At 37.5% G+C, this 14360-nt stretch overlaps 1 protein-coding gene across 7 annotated transcripts in view; it reads right to left on the bottom strand.

Moving 5' to 3' along the window:
• ORC3 (origin recognition complex subunit 3) overlaps positions 1–14360 on the bottom strand; it is a 77459-nt gene that overhangs the window by 53688 nt on the left and 9411 nt on the right. For all 7 annotated transcript variants that reach the window (XM_031012604.3, XM_031012603.2, XM_031012605.3 and 4 more), the window contains 6 exons: positions 11999–12096; positions 9567–9711; positions 7087–7191; positions 5285–5436; positions 3880–4013; positions 1189–1348 (listed from right to left, as the gene is read on the bottom strand). In XM_031012604.3, coding sequence (XP_030868464.1) covers positions 1189–1348; positions 3880–4013; positions 5285–5436; positions 7087–7191; positions 9567–9711; positions 11999–12096 — 794 coding nt within the window. The remainder of the gene's footprint in view (positions 1–1188; positions 1349–3879; positions 4014–5284; positions 5437–7086; positions 7192–9566; positions 9712–11998; positions 12097–14360) is intronic.

Genomic DNA, 14360 nt, shown 5'->3' with positions numbered 1-14360 from the left:
TGATATGGTTTGGCTGTGTCCCCACCCAAATCTAATCTTGAATTCCCAGGTGCTGTGGGAGGGACCTGGTGGGTGGTAATTGAATCATGGGAGCAAGTCTTTCCTGTGCTGTTCTCATGATAGTGAATAAGTCTCATGAGATCTGATGGTTTTATAAAGAGGAGTTCCCCTATACAAGCTCTCTCACTTTGCCTGCTGCCATCTATGTAAGATGTGACTTGCTCCTCCTTGCCTTCCACCATGATTGTGAGGCCTCCCCAGCCAAGTGGAACTATGAGTCCATTAAACCTCTTTCTTTTGTAAATTGCCCAGTCTCAGGTGTGTCTTTATCAGCAGCGTGAGAACAGACTAATACAGTCAATATTAAAGAATCATAGTTGCATTTATGTAGAAACATAGTTAATTAACTTTAGTTGCTAAGGTCTAGGAAAATGTTAGTGTTTATTTGTTGTCAAGAGCAGCATGACAAATCAGTTAGGAAACAGTCCACTAAAAACTTCAAATCATTTTATACAAAATGTAAGAGTCAGGCTGGGTGTGGTGGCTCATGCCTGTAATCCCAGCACTTTGGGAGGCCAAGGCAGGTAGATCACTTGAGGTCAGGAGTTCCAGACCAGCCTGGCCAATATGGTACCCTGTGTCTACTAAAAATACAAATTAGCCAGGCGTGGTGGCACACCTCATGTAGTCCCAGCTACTTGAGATGCTGCGGCAGGAGAATCACTTGAACCTGGGAGGTGGAGGTTGCAGTGAGCCAAGATTTCGTCACTGCACTCCAGCCTGGATGACAGACCTAGACTCCTTCTCAAACAAATAAAAATTAGAAAAATCAAAATGTAAGAGTCAAAATATATTGTTACTACAAAGTCTACAAATTCTGTAAAAATTTACATTATAAACCTATAATTTTCTATTGAGTAAAGATATAAAGAGATTAAGTACATAGATAGATATGATCACTCTTTTCATAAAGCTTATATTTTACCTGAAGAGGTAATATACAAAATCACTGTAAAACTATAAAACAGTACAAAAATTATTAAGTAAAAATATTAAAGTATGTGAAGGAATATGTTCAATATAGTACTCAGAGAGTTGTAGAGGCTTATCGTTAACAGTTATCTTAACAATCTATTATTGGCAGTTTTCTTTTCATCCTATTTCACTGGTAAAACTTATTCTTTTTACCTTATCGAGTACCGTAGTCAGGTGCTCCTTACAAGACAAAGATTGGAACAGTTCTATGCACAATAGAGATGATACTGCATGAGGAAGCAATCGGTGGATGATAATAGGAGATGTGGCTATTCCAAAAATGAGTATTAGTGGAAATTCATGGAGATGTTGACTAGTTTTGAAAGACAGACACAAAAGTGAAATTTATTTAGCAAATATATTTCAATACATCATATTTCAACATAAGACAAACTTTATTTTAATGCTTACTTTATAAGACACTGTTAAGGATTATCATTGCAAACACTAAAATTTTCTAAGTTTTTCACTTTCTTCTATTAAACAGAGAAATAATTACTTTCCAGACAGTCTAGCTTTGAAATCAATCTCTTAATAAATCCTCTCATTTTATAAATAAGAACAGAGAGGTCCACAAAGTTTTCCTGAAGATTATACCATCTTTTTTCTTTTTTTTTTTTTCAGATGGAGTCCTGCTCTGTCACCCAGGCTGGAGTGCAGTGGTGCAATCTCGGCTAACTGCAACCTCCACCTCCTGGGTTCAAGCGATTCTCCTGCCTCAGCCTCCCGAGTAGCTAGGACTACATGCGCGTGCCACCATGCCTAATTTTTTAATTTTAGTGGAGATGGGGTTTCACCATATTGGTCAGGCTGGTCTCAAACTCCTGACTTCATGTGATCCACCCACTTCAGCCTCCCAAAGTGCTGGGATTACAGGCGTGAGCCACCATGCCCGGGCCGAAGATTATACAATCTTAAGTGTTAGAAGAGATGTTAGATACCATTCCATTTAATCTCTCATTCAAAGTTTAAGCCCTTTCTATAATCTTCCTCACTTTTGATGGCTAAGGTAGTCATTAAGTCTAAGCTCCAAAAAAAAGTACAGCTTTTCTGTCACTATTTTGTACTGTGTACTTTCCCAGCATGCTAAGCAGTTCAGTGTCAGCATTAAGAAAAGTCCTAGGATCTGGGTTGGGTGCAATGGTTCATGCAAGTCCTAGGATCTGGGCTGGGTGCGATGGTTCATGTCTGTAATCCCAGCACTTTGGGAGACTGAGGAGGGCAGATCTCTTGAGGCCAAGAGTTTGAGATCAGCCTGTGTGACACGGCAAAACCCCATCTCTACAAAAAATACAAAAATTAGCCGGGCATGGTGGTGTGTGCCTATAGTCCTAGCTACTTGGGGACCTGAGAAGGGAGGACTGCTTAAGCCCAGGAGGTGGAGGGTGCAGTGAGCCAAGATCATGTCACTGCACTCTAGCCTGGGTGACAGAGCCAGACCCTGTCTCAAAAAAAAAAAAAGAAAAAAAAAAGAAAAGTCCTAGTATATAGAACTCTTAGAATCAATGAGGAAAAAAGATCCTATCAAAGTAGAAATTTAAAGTATATTAGTAAATTAGCTGGGTGTGGTGGCTCATGTCTGTAATCCTAGCACTTTGGGAGGCCCCAAAGAGCACTAAGGAAGGCAGATCACCTGAGGTCAGGAGTTTGAGACCAGCCTGGGTAATATGGTGAAACCCTGTCTCTACTAAAAATACAAAAATTAGCTAGGCGTGGCAGCAGGCACCTGTAATCCCAGCTACTTGGGAGGCTGAGGCATGAGAACTGCTTGAACCCGGGAGGCGGAGGTGGCAGGGAGTTGAGAAGGCGCCACTGCACTCCAGCCTGGGGGACAGAGCGAGACTCTGTCTCCAAAAATAAAAATAAAAATAAAGTATACTAGTAAATTATTTAACACAATATATAGCTTTAGGCAAATGTAGCTATAACTATTAAAACAAGTTGACATATAGAAGAGGCCAAAATAAATTCCATCCTAAAAAATACACCATGGAAAATGCATGTCACTGGATTTTAAAATAAGAGTTCATTATTTCAATTCTGAGTCTCACATGATTGCTTTGAAGACGCAATGCAATCGTGAAAATAGTTTCTCACTAGAAATATTATATAAATGCAAGATAATGTTATTTAGAAGACACTTTGCTTAGTAAAACTATACGCAACTCAGAGCATCTAAGGATGGATGGGTACCAGAAAATAAGACCTAATAAAAATCTCAACTTAGCCAGGTATGGTGGCTCACTCCTGTAATCCCAGCACTTTGGGAGGCCGAGGCAGGCAGATCACCTGAGGTCAGGAGTTCGAGAACAGCCTGGCCAACATGGTGAAACTCTGTTTCTACTAAAAATACAAAAATTAGCCAGGTGTGGTGGTGGGCACCTGTAATCCCAGCTACTCAGGAGGCTGAGGCAGAATTGCTTGAACCCAGGAGGCAGAGGCTGCAGTGAGCCGAGATCGTACCACTGCACTCCAGCCTGGGCAACAGAGCAAAGCTCTATCTCAAAAAAAAAAACAAAAACAAAAACAACAAACTCAACCTGGAGTCGTTTATCTATTTAATGGGTGAGTAAGAGACAGTCAATCTCGGTGAGAAAAACCATATTTAATACTATCTTACCATGTCAATTTAAAACTGGCTAAATGTGTCTTTGATTCTCATTCTTGGCTCAAAAAGCAAATGGAAAATCTGATAGGAAGTCTTTGAATATTCAATTATAAAGAATTTGAATACTTTGATTTTTATCCAGTTGGTATTAAAATGAAGATTATACTTTTCAAGTTAAAAGCAATATTTTCTTAAAAAGGGAGTTTTTCATAAAAGCCAGGTGATACACCATCTACCTGCTGATAATTATGAAGTCTTGTAGTACTTTTGTGGCAAAGCTTTCCATATCCTTCAAGATAACGACAACAGGAGGAGACTGCCATTGGCTACAAGTAGTCCTTTTTTTGCTTAGCATTTTTGGGTCCGTCTTCTTTTAAGCCATTGCAGAAAGAAAGAGTTAAAGGTAAGCCTTACCACTCAAACAATGTTATAATGCCACATGTTGACATATCTCTCTTTAAATTTCACAATAACACTGTTTATTTTTTTTCTACCACATGATAAACAGAAACTCAGGTTACTAGAATCTTGCTGTGTCTGACATGGGAATGATAACCAAGAAGAAAAAGGTTCAGTAAAAATCTATAACTCATATGAAATATTTATATTTTCTGCTAAGGAAATGACAGAAAAAAACACGGAAGAGGAAATTTTCTACAAAATTGATTTTTCTGTTGGTAGAAAGTTATATTCTGCTTTGCTTTACAGTGAGAACTAGTATTTTTAATGAAAAAAATATAATGAATAGTAGTACTTGCTACTCTGCCACTGTGAAATTTCAAGCCTGAAATGGATACTAGGTATCATCTGGTCCAATCTCAATTTTTAAAAAGATATCTGACATAAACCAAAAGTAGCATTTGATCTGGAAAGTCTAAAATTGTGGAGCAAATAAGGTATTATGGTAAGTATTAGACGTAGTTTAGTCCCTATATAAAGCAAAATGAAACTTCACTTACGATGATTTCAGCAAAAATGTTGATTGGAAAATGTAACCACAGTATTTTTTTTCCCATACTGTCTGGCTACACAGCACCATAACCTAAGACTATGGTTTTATGACGCAATTACCTAGTGTTAACCTAGGTTATTATTTTTCACCGGACTGTCATGGTAGAATGGAACTTCTTTTTACTTATCTGTTTGTCTAACATACTTTACTTAAAGAACACTGATTCCCTAAGCACTCTAAACATAAAACAAATTAGATTTTAGAAAATACATGATTATTCTTCATTGAACTAAGTTGACAGTGGATACTAGCAGTATGGTTCTATTGGACAAAGCAAACATTGAGGAACATAAGAGGTAATATACTAAAGTTATAGTTACTGTCACAGAGATGGAACATGCAACAGAAGCAATTCCTGATGCTCTGTTTTTGTCATTAGAGGACATTCTCCAACAAATAATATGTCCTTGTAAAAACCTAAGCACTTACCAGGAATTAGGCTGCATACTAATAAAAGAACATTTTAAAATTCGAGTAGCATTAGAAAAAATAAATAGCTACTTTTAAATTAACACCTAGTGCTGCAGAAACATATCCTTGTTAGATCAAAACAGTACTGTCTAATATTATTCCAAGCCACATCAATCATACGTCAATTTCCTGGGAGAAAATCATCAGTTTATATCTACCTGTGTGACAGTCATATACCAACTGGAAAGTGAATCCATTGAATAATGTGTCTTTCTTTGGGTGACGTGAACACTTTCCTCCTCTTTGGATTTTATATCTACACAGCAGTCCATCAACTGTGAGATCAACTTTTGCAAAAAATGTTTCATATCTGCGGAATATAAAAAGTAAGAAAGCTTATCTCTGCCTCTTCTAAAAATAAAACCAAAGCTCTTCAAACTTCTTGCTCAGTGTATTACTTTTTTTTGGTAGAATGTGTTTTTTTATACTTACCATCAATACAGCTAATGTAACATTTAACATATTAACTACTGATGCTCATTAGTACCTTCATTAATTCAGGCTAAGACTAAACCAAAGCTTATGTATATTATCTTTATTTTTTTTTTTTGAGATGGAGTCTCGCTCTGTTGCCCAGGCTGGAGTACAGTGGCAGGATCTTGGCTCAATACAACCTCTGCCTCCCGGGTTCAAGCAATTCTCCTGCCTCAAGCCTCCCCAGTAGCTGGGATTACAGGCGCGTGCCACCATGCCCAGCTAATTTTTGTATTTTTTAGTAGAGACGGGGTTTTGCCATGTTGGCCAGGCTGGTCTCGAACTCCTCACCTCATGATCTGCCTGCCTCAGCCTCCCAAAGTGCTGGGATTACAAGCATGAAACACTGCTCCCGGCCACTTATGTATATTATCTATAATAAAAAGGTCACAGAAGCAAATGTGTAGATATGCAAAGTATAAATTTTAGGAATATGTATTTAAATTACACAGGAAAATAAAACAGTTTTCAAGTTCCCTAAGAAAAATCAAGTGTCATATGAATTATTTTACTGATTATAAATCTTTCATATAGCCATTTTTAAAGATGCCTTTAAGGGCTTTTACTTAATTTCAATCAGTTTATGAATATGAAAGCAATATAAGCACATAAATCTCTTTTATCAACCTAATCCAAACAAATTTTACTACATTAGGGCCAGGCATGGTGACTCAAGATGTAATCCCAGCACTTTGGGAAGCCAAGGCAGGAGGACTGTTTGAGCCCAGGAGTTCAAGACCAATCTGGACAACACAGCAAAACCCAATCTCTACAAACAACAACAACAACAAAACCCCACAATGTAGCTGATGTAGCTGAGCGTAATGGCATGCACCTGTAGTCCTAGGTACTGGGGAAGCTGAGGTGGGAGAACTGCTTGAGGCCAGGAGTTCAAGCTGCACTGAGCCATGATCATGCTACTGTAGTACAGCCTAGGCAACAGAGTGAGACCCTGTCTCAAAAGAAGAAAAAAAAAAGCTTTTTAATATATTAGTGTGAACACTCTTTATGATTTCATGGGTTCACATGCTCAGGATTAGCTCTGTCAGTGGACTATTTTTCACCATGGTGGCTTTTCAAAGTGGGACAATAAGATGATTTATGGCTGAAACATGAGCCCATGTGGTCTACTCTCTTTTGAGCTGAACAAGAGCTCCTCATTCCCCAATTCTCAGCTTTCTGTCCTAAGTCTTTCTACTTATTAAACGTTTCACTGGGTTAAAGAATGCATCTCACAAAATACCTGGACTGCTACCGGCAGTTAAGCTGATAGTGCAGAAATGGGTCAAGAACAAAGACAGCAAAAGAAGGCAGAGTTCTGTAATAATCACAATTACTCTGAGAGCCCCCAAACCTCACCCTGCCCAAAACATAGCACTGTGTTCTTTCCACCAAAAAAAGGGATAAAGAAAGCCTGAAAAAGACAGAAAAGGACGAAAGAAGTCTGTAACATCTCATCAAGGTTATTATGGCATTTATATTTTACCTGGACAATCTTTAGCTTGCAATGAGACTACATATGGTGTGACATTATTCTGAAGGGCCTCTGTTAGACTTCTGAATGTCAAATCATGATCTGTGACATTCACACCTATGAGATAATACATCAATATTACATCACCATTTTTATTAATAATAATTTAATGACAAAAGCTATTTAACAATCAAGCAAACAAGTAAAAACATTTAAAAAATGATTAATAACAGAAACCAAGGAAATATACTATATAAATGAGATATCCATTAACAATAGCTATCCAAAGGCATACACTATATTTGTCAGGAAAGATATTTTGCACAATTCCTCTTTCAAACAAATTACTGGGATGTGCACTTGAAAGCTTCTTTTTTTTTCTGAGACAGAATCTCGCTCTGTCATCCAGGCTGGAGTGCAGCAGCTCAATCTCAGCCCACTGCATCCTCCGCCTCCTAAGTTCAGGTGATTCTCCTGCCTCAGCCTCCTGAGTAGCTGGAATTACAGGCATGTGCCACCACACCGGCTAATTTTTGTAGTTTTAATAGAGACAGGGTTTCACCACGTTGGCCAGGCTGGTCTCAAACTCCCGACCTCAAGTGATCCACCCGCCTCAGCCTCCCAACGTGCTGGGATTACAGGCATGAGCCACTGTGCCCAGCCGACCCTTGAAAACATCTTAGAAGTAATTTCATTGCTTTGTCAAATTCATAACAAGCTCTTTAAGGAAATTAAAACTGGCCAGGTGCAGTAGCTCATGCCCATAATCCCAGCACTTTGGGAGGATCACTTGAAGCCAGGAGTTCAAGAACGGCCTGGCAAACATGGTGAGACCCTGTCTCTATAAAAATTTTAAAAAAGTAAAACTATGGGTTCTTTTGGTATTTATGGAATCCCTGGTTTTCATTTCTGCAAATCAGAGTTTCAGGGCACCGCATACAGTTATCAAATTTTTGAGTGAAAAATTTCCCACTACTTTGGAAAAAAATTCTGTTAACTGGTATCTTCCCTAACATGACCATCTGTGATTTCTAGAAAGTCATTTGGTGCTTAGGCAGATAACAGCAGCAGCCACTTTCAAACTGCTTAAGAGTTACAGTTGCAAAAACTTTCATTGCTTGGAAGAAAAAGAAAAATTTCAGAATCATCCATGCCAGCAATAATAAACCATTTTTTTTTCTAGGAGAGCCAAAGAATAAAAATATTAGCAGACTATTTTTTAAATGGATATTGAAAATAGAATATCAGAATGATTCCTAGCATGCATTATGGTCTATGATTATAATAACGCATCCCTGAACAAATTCAGAAGTTCAGTAAAACACTGGGTTATCTTGGCTTTCACTGACTGGCTATAAGCTATTTATTAATAACATTATATTCATTATATTTATATTATAAAACAATGAACTTGTCTATCACAAACAAGATAATCAACAATGTGTTTAACTAGAAAAATGTTCTCCTCAGACCATGATTTTAAAACATTCTTTCCATTAGCTTGGTACAAGTGGGCCATCACTAGGCCTCAGTTTTTCCTCAAATGGGAGAATTTTTAGATGTTGCATTGTAAAGCTGGTCCACAGCATAATAAAAATCATTCCCTTGAGTCTTATTAGTGTGGTCCTGGGACTATGGGCATCAGCTGGTACCCTGTTAGAAATGTAAAATTTCAGGCCCCACCCCAGACCCATTAACCAAAATCTACATTTTAATATGATCCCTGGAGGTTATTTGTGGGTACATTGAAGTTGAGAATTAATTCCTTATCTCAGAGCTAACTAGCATAACAAATCCTGAATAAATTGAAAGAGAAATTAAGAGCATGTTTGGAACCCAAATAAATTCAACTTTGTTTTCAAAGTGAATGAAGAAAATTTGCTAATATTCCAAAGAAATTTTTTCCATTGTGCTGGAATCCAAATGTTTGGTAAAGATGAGATATTAATGATGGATGTTTAAGTACTTAAGAAATTTACAACCTGCAATTTGAAAGCAATTTATGTGCAATTCATCCAAACACCTCCTTGTAGGTAATTAATATGAATATAATGAAACAATCTAAGATGGAAAAACTATGCACAGGAAAATAAAATTAAGGTCATAGAGTAATTCCATTGAAGATATGACTAAAAAAAGTATGAAAATCAAATCTACTAACCGGTAGTTTCTTTATTACCAAATCTCATATACTCTTGTATCTACAAAGAAAGAGTAAAACAAATATATCTTCCCTTCCGACCAAAAGTTGGGGAGAACATTAGCTAGATAAATTCCTTTTAATTTACAAACATATGATCGTCTGTAAAGATAAGGAATTTTTATTGGTTTTTGAAAATATGTAATATAAACTATAGTTGGTTTAATTGTACAAACAAAAGAGACAAAACAGGCTCATCAAAACAGGTCCTTCCACTATTCTCAACAATAAAAAAAAATTTAAAAACGAAATACACAGAGATGCATGCATGAACAAACATACGCATATATACCAAGAACAAGAGCAGCAGTTGGAATTTCTCTGAGTTTTATTTGACCGCCCAAGTCTCTTGAATTCTTCTGGAATCCAGAATGTGATTTTTGCAGAAATTCAATCAGATTGTCAAACAAGTTTTTATTTAATTCCTCTTGTAGTCGCTACAAAGAACACACAAAAACTTATTATTATTAGAAATAATAATCTGATGTCTTTCCTGGTTGTGGAAAGAAAATTGTCATGGATTCAATGATGTAAAATGATCAAAAGATGAACCTAATTAAAAAATGTTTTTTCCTTAAATCTCTAGTAATTAGTGCTCTGGGTTCTCCCACTAAAAATTCCCTCTCAAGCCTGGTCAGCATAGTGAGACCTCATCTTTACAGATAAAAGACAAATTAGCTGGGTGTAGTGGTGCATGTCTGTGGTCCCAGCTTCTAGGGAAGCTGAGGTAAGAGGGTCACTTGAGTCTGGGAGGTCAAGGCTGCAGTAAGCTATGATCATGCCACTACACACCAGCCTGGGTGACAGAGCAAGACCTTGTCTCAAAAAAAAAAATTACATATATATTTTATATATATATATATATGATATATGACATTAAAGGGTTTGGATTTTGTCCTATGGGGAGCACCACTGAAGGGATGTGAAGTAAAGACATAACTGGATCAGGGTTAAGAAGGGTTAATCTGGCAACAGGGCTGGAGGGGTTGCCTGGAATTGGGCTGCATTTGCCTTGAAAAGGGTCTTTTCTAATTTGGCCAATGGTGTCAGGGATGCCAGTCAGGAGGATATTATAACAATCCAGATTCAGAAATGAAGACGGCCTAAACTGGAAACCACAAATTCAAATACCTTGAAGGATCACATGGAATACGTGAATGAGCCTTTGCTCATTACCACTAGGTGTAAATCAGTAAGGACTGGTAGGCGGTAGTAATAAACTGGAAAGTATATAACCTTCTGAAAGGCAATTAAACCAAAAACTACAACACTGTGTTGGCCAAAAAAAAAAAAAAAAAAGTTGTCAGCCTAAAATGCTGGCCCTAAAGCTACCAATTTGATATAGTGAAGAAATGTTTCTTTTTTTTTAATTTTAATTTTAATTTTTATTATACTTTAAGTTTTAGGGTACATGTGCACATTGTGCAGGTTAGTTACATATGTATACATGTGCCATGCTGGTGCGCTGCACCCACTAACTCGTCATCTAGCATTAGGTATATCTCCCAATGCTATCCCTCCCCCCTCCCCCCACCCCACCACAGTCCCCAGAGTGTGATATTCCCCTTCCTGTGTCCATGTGATCTCATTGTTCAGTTCCCACCTATGAGTGAGAATATGCGGTGTTTGGTTTTTTGTTCTTGCGATAGTTTACTGAGAATGATGATTTCCAATTTCATCCATGTCCCTACAAAGGACATGAACTCATCATTTTTTATGGCTGCATAGTATTCCATGGTGTATATGTGCCACATTTTCTTAATCCAGTCTATCATTGTTGGACATTTGGGTTGGTTCCAAGTCTTTGCTATTGTGAATAATGCCGCAATAAACATACGTGTGCATGTGTCTTTATAGCAGCATGATTTATAGTCATTTGGGTATATACCCAGTAATGGGATGGCTGGGTCAAATGGTATTTCTAGTTCTAGATCCCTGAGGAATCGCCACACTGACTTCCACAATGGTTGAACTAGTTTACAGTCCCACCAACAGTGTAAAAGTGTTCCTATTTCTCCACATCCTCTCCAGCACCTGTTGTTTCCTGACTTTTTAATGATTGCCATTCTAACTGGTGTGAGATGGTATCTCACAGTGGTTTTGATTTGCATTTCTCTGATGGCTAGTGATGATGAGCATTTTTTCATGTGTTTTTTGGCTGCATAAATGTCTTCTTTTGAGAAGTGTCTGTTGTTTCAGAGCTGGAATATAAAGATGAGAAAGTGAAGGAGTTTAGAAACAGCTTGATTTCACAGTTGTATACCTGAAAGGATAATTTAAGAGCGTCACCATTTGAAAGCTCCTTGCCTTAACAGCTATCATAAACATCTGTTCCACTCACAAGAAATATGTGTTTTTTTTGTTTTTGTTTTTGAGACAAGATCTCTCTCTGCTGCCCAGGCTGGAGTGCCGTGGTACTATCTCGGCTCACTGCAACCTCCACCTCCCAGGCTCAAGTCATCCTCCCAACTTAGCCTCCTGAGTAGCTGGAATTACAAGTGCACACCACTATGCCCGGTTAGTTTTTGTAGCTTTTGTAGAGACAGGGTTTCACCAAGTTGCCCAGGCTGGATTATGGTTGTTTTTTTAAGGATATACAGGCTATGCTTGACCAATACTTCCTATATTTCATCAATACTCTTGTAAACTGGTGGAAAGGAAGATGAGATGCAACAAAAATGAGACTTAGGGTGTTACAGAAAAGTTATTAAAAAAAGTATTCACCTCATTTTCAGATTTCATCTGCTGCCATATCAACTGATAAGTTTCGAATCGAAGCTTACTGTCCTCAGGCTCATTTTTCCCTTTGTTAAAATAGTCCTCTAAAAACAGAAAGAAATAAGTCAGTTTCTTTTTTCATATAATAGTATAAGTTATAGATCTTATGTGCAAAGTTACACAGTAAGTGATAGAAGTGGAATTTTTTTTTTTTTTTTTTTTTGATATGGAGTCTCACTCTGTCACCCAGGCTGGAGTGCAGTGGCATGCTGTTGGCTCAGTGCAATCTCCGCCTCCCAGGTTCAAGTGATTCTCTCCTGCCTCAGCCTCCTGAGTGGCTGTGACTACAGGCGCGTGCCACCACGCCCGCTCAATTTTGTATTTTTAGTAGAGATGGGGTTTCACCATGTTGGCCAGGCTGGTCTCAAACTCCTGACTTCAAGTGATCTGCCCGCCTTGGCCTCCCAAAGTACTGAGATTACAAGTGTGAGCCACCTTGCCTGGCCTTAATTTTTTTTATATTCATCAAAAACATATATTTGGGGACAGGTAACATTCAATAGCCTCTGTATTTCATTTTTTAATAATCTTTTATTTTTACCATATTTATTGCATATTTAAGATTAAAAATGTCAATCTTTCTACTGTATTTCTATCATTTGCTTTTGAATTTCTAACAGTTTTTATTAAGTGGCTTTTTAAATTTGAGTTATATACATTTAATAATGTTTTCATTATTTGCTGTTATTCTACAACCTTGTATACTTTGTTTCATACATTTGCTTTGAACTCTCCTCTATTGAATGACTTACTACTACTGTTCTTAAATTTTTCCACTGACATAGTTTAGTCCAGTCTTTCATTTATTCTGTCTATTTTTGTATCCTTTTTGAATGTTTTCTCCAAATGGTTAGCTATTTGTGAAAATACCATTTATTTCACTGGCTTTCAAATTTTTCAAACTATGATCCACATTAAGGAATACACTTTACATCATAACCTAACACATATACATATGAACAAAAACTAAAGTCACAAAAAACAACACTCACCCTTATTATGTAATAGCAAATGTTTTCTTTCCTGTTTTATAAATACTCATAGTCCACTAAATTGATTTCATAACTCACACATAAATTATGACATTTGGTTTGAAAAACCCTCCTTTATTGTACAATCCATCCTTCTCCCACTGATTTGACATGCCCTTATAGTCTAAATACTTATATATACTTTGAACTATGTTTGAACTTTTTATTTTGTTCTACTGAATCCAACCCTATTCCCCTACCAGTCCTGAACTGTTTTAATTATTATGGCTTTGTATGTTGTACATTTTGTCAAATACATTTAGGTCTTCCTCCCACTGCCCCCAAACATTCTTATTCTCTTTCAAAAAAATTTAAGCCACTTCTTCAAATTAATTTTACAGTAATCCTGTCACTTCTCAAAACTAGTTGTATTGGTATTTGACTAGATAAAATCAAATCCATAGACTGATTTGGGGAAAAATCCCATCTTTAATATGTTAAAAAATCCCCAACCCCAATATCACAGGTCTCTTTTTTTAATCAAATATTTTAGATTCCTTATAGTTTTCTACTTTCCCTCATATTTCTTGTTGTTTACTGCTACATATTTTATTGTAACAACTGGAGTGTTCATGTTAAATTTCTGCTGCTAATAATCTACCACCAAGTTTTAATGTTAACTGATAGTTTGGAATATAAATTCACTTCATGTTAAGGAACTTCTCTCCTAATCATAGTTAACTCAGAGTTTTTAGCAACTATTGATTTTTAATTTTATCAAAAGCCTTAGAATACATTGAAGTCATCGTACAGTAAAGTGGCAGACAAGGTTATAGAATTAAAATGCCAACAAAAAAAGAAAGCAAGGAGACACTATTATTATTATTACTATTATTTGAGGCAGGGTGTCACTCTGTTGCCCAGGCTGGAGTGAAGTGGTGAGATCTCAGCTTACTGCAACCTCCACCTCCCAGGTCCAAGTGATTCTCCCGCCTCAGCCTCCTGAGTAGCTGGGACTACAGGCGCCCGCGACCACATCTGGCTAATTATATTTTTAGCAGAGACGGGGTTTCACCACATTGGCCAGGCTGGTCTTGAACACCTGACCTCAAGTGATCTGCCCACCTTGGCCTCCCAAAGTGCTGGTATTACAGGCATGCATCACCCTACCTAGCCAGAGGACACTATTATTAAGAGACAAAGCAGGCCAGCGTGGTGGCACATGCCTGTAATCCCAGCACTTTGGGAGGCCAAGGTGGGTGGTTCATTAGCTCAGGACTTGGAGACCAGCCTGGCCAACATGGTGAAACCCCGTCTCTGCTAAAAATACAAAAATT

The sequence above is a fragment of the Gorilla gorilla genome, chromosome 5 (genome assembly GCF_029281585.2).
Source record: "Gorilla gorilla gorilla isolate KB3781 chromosome 5, NHGRI_mGorGor1-v2.1_pri, whole genome shotgun sequence".
NCBI lineage: Eukaryota > Metazoa > Chordata > Mammalia > Primates > Hominidae > Gorilla > Gorilla gorilla.
Note: the sequence above shows the minus strand (reverse complement) of the source record. Positions and strands in the feature narration are given on the sequence as shown.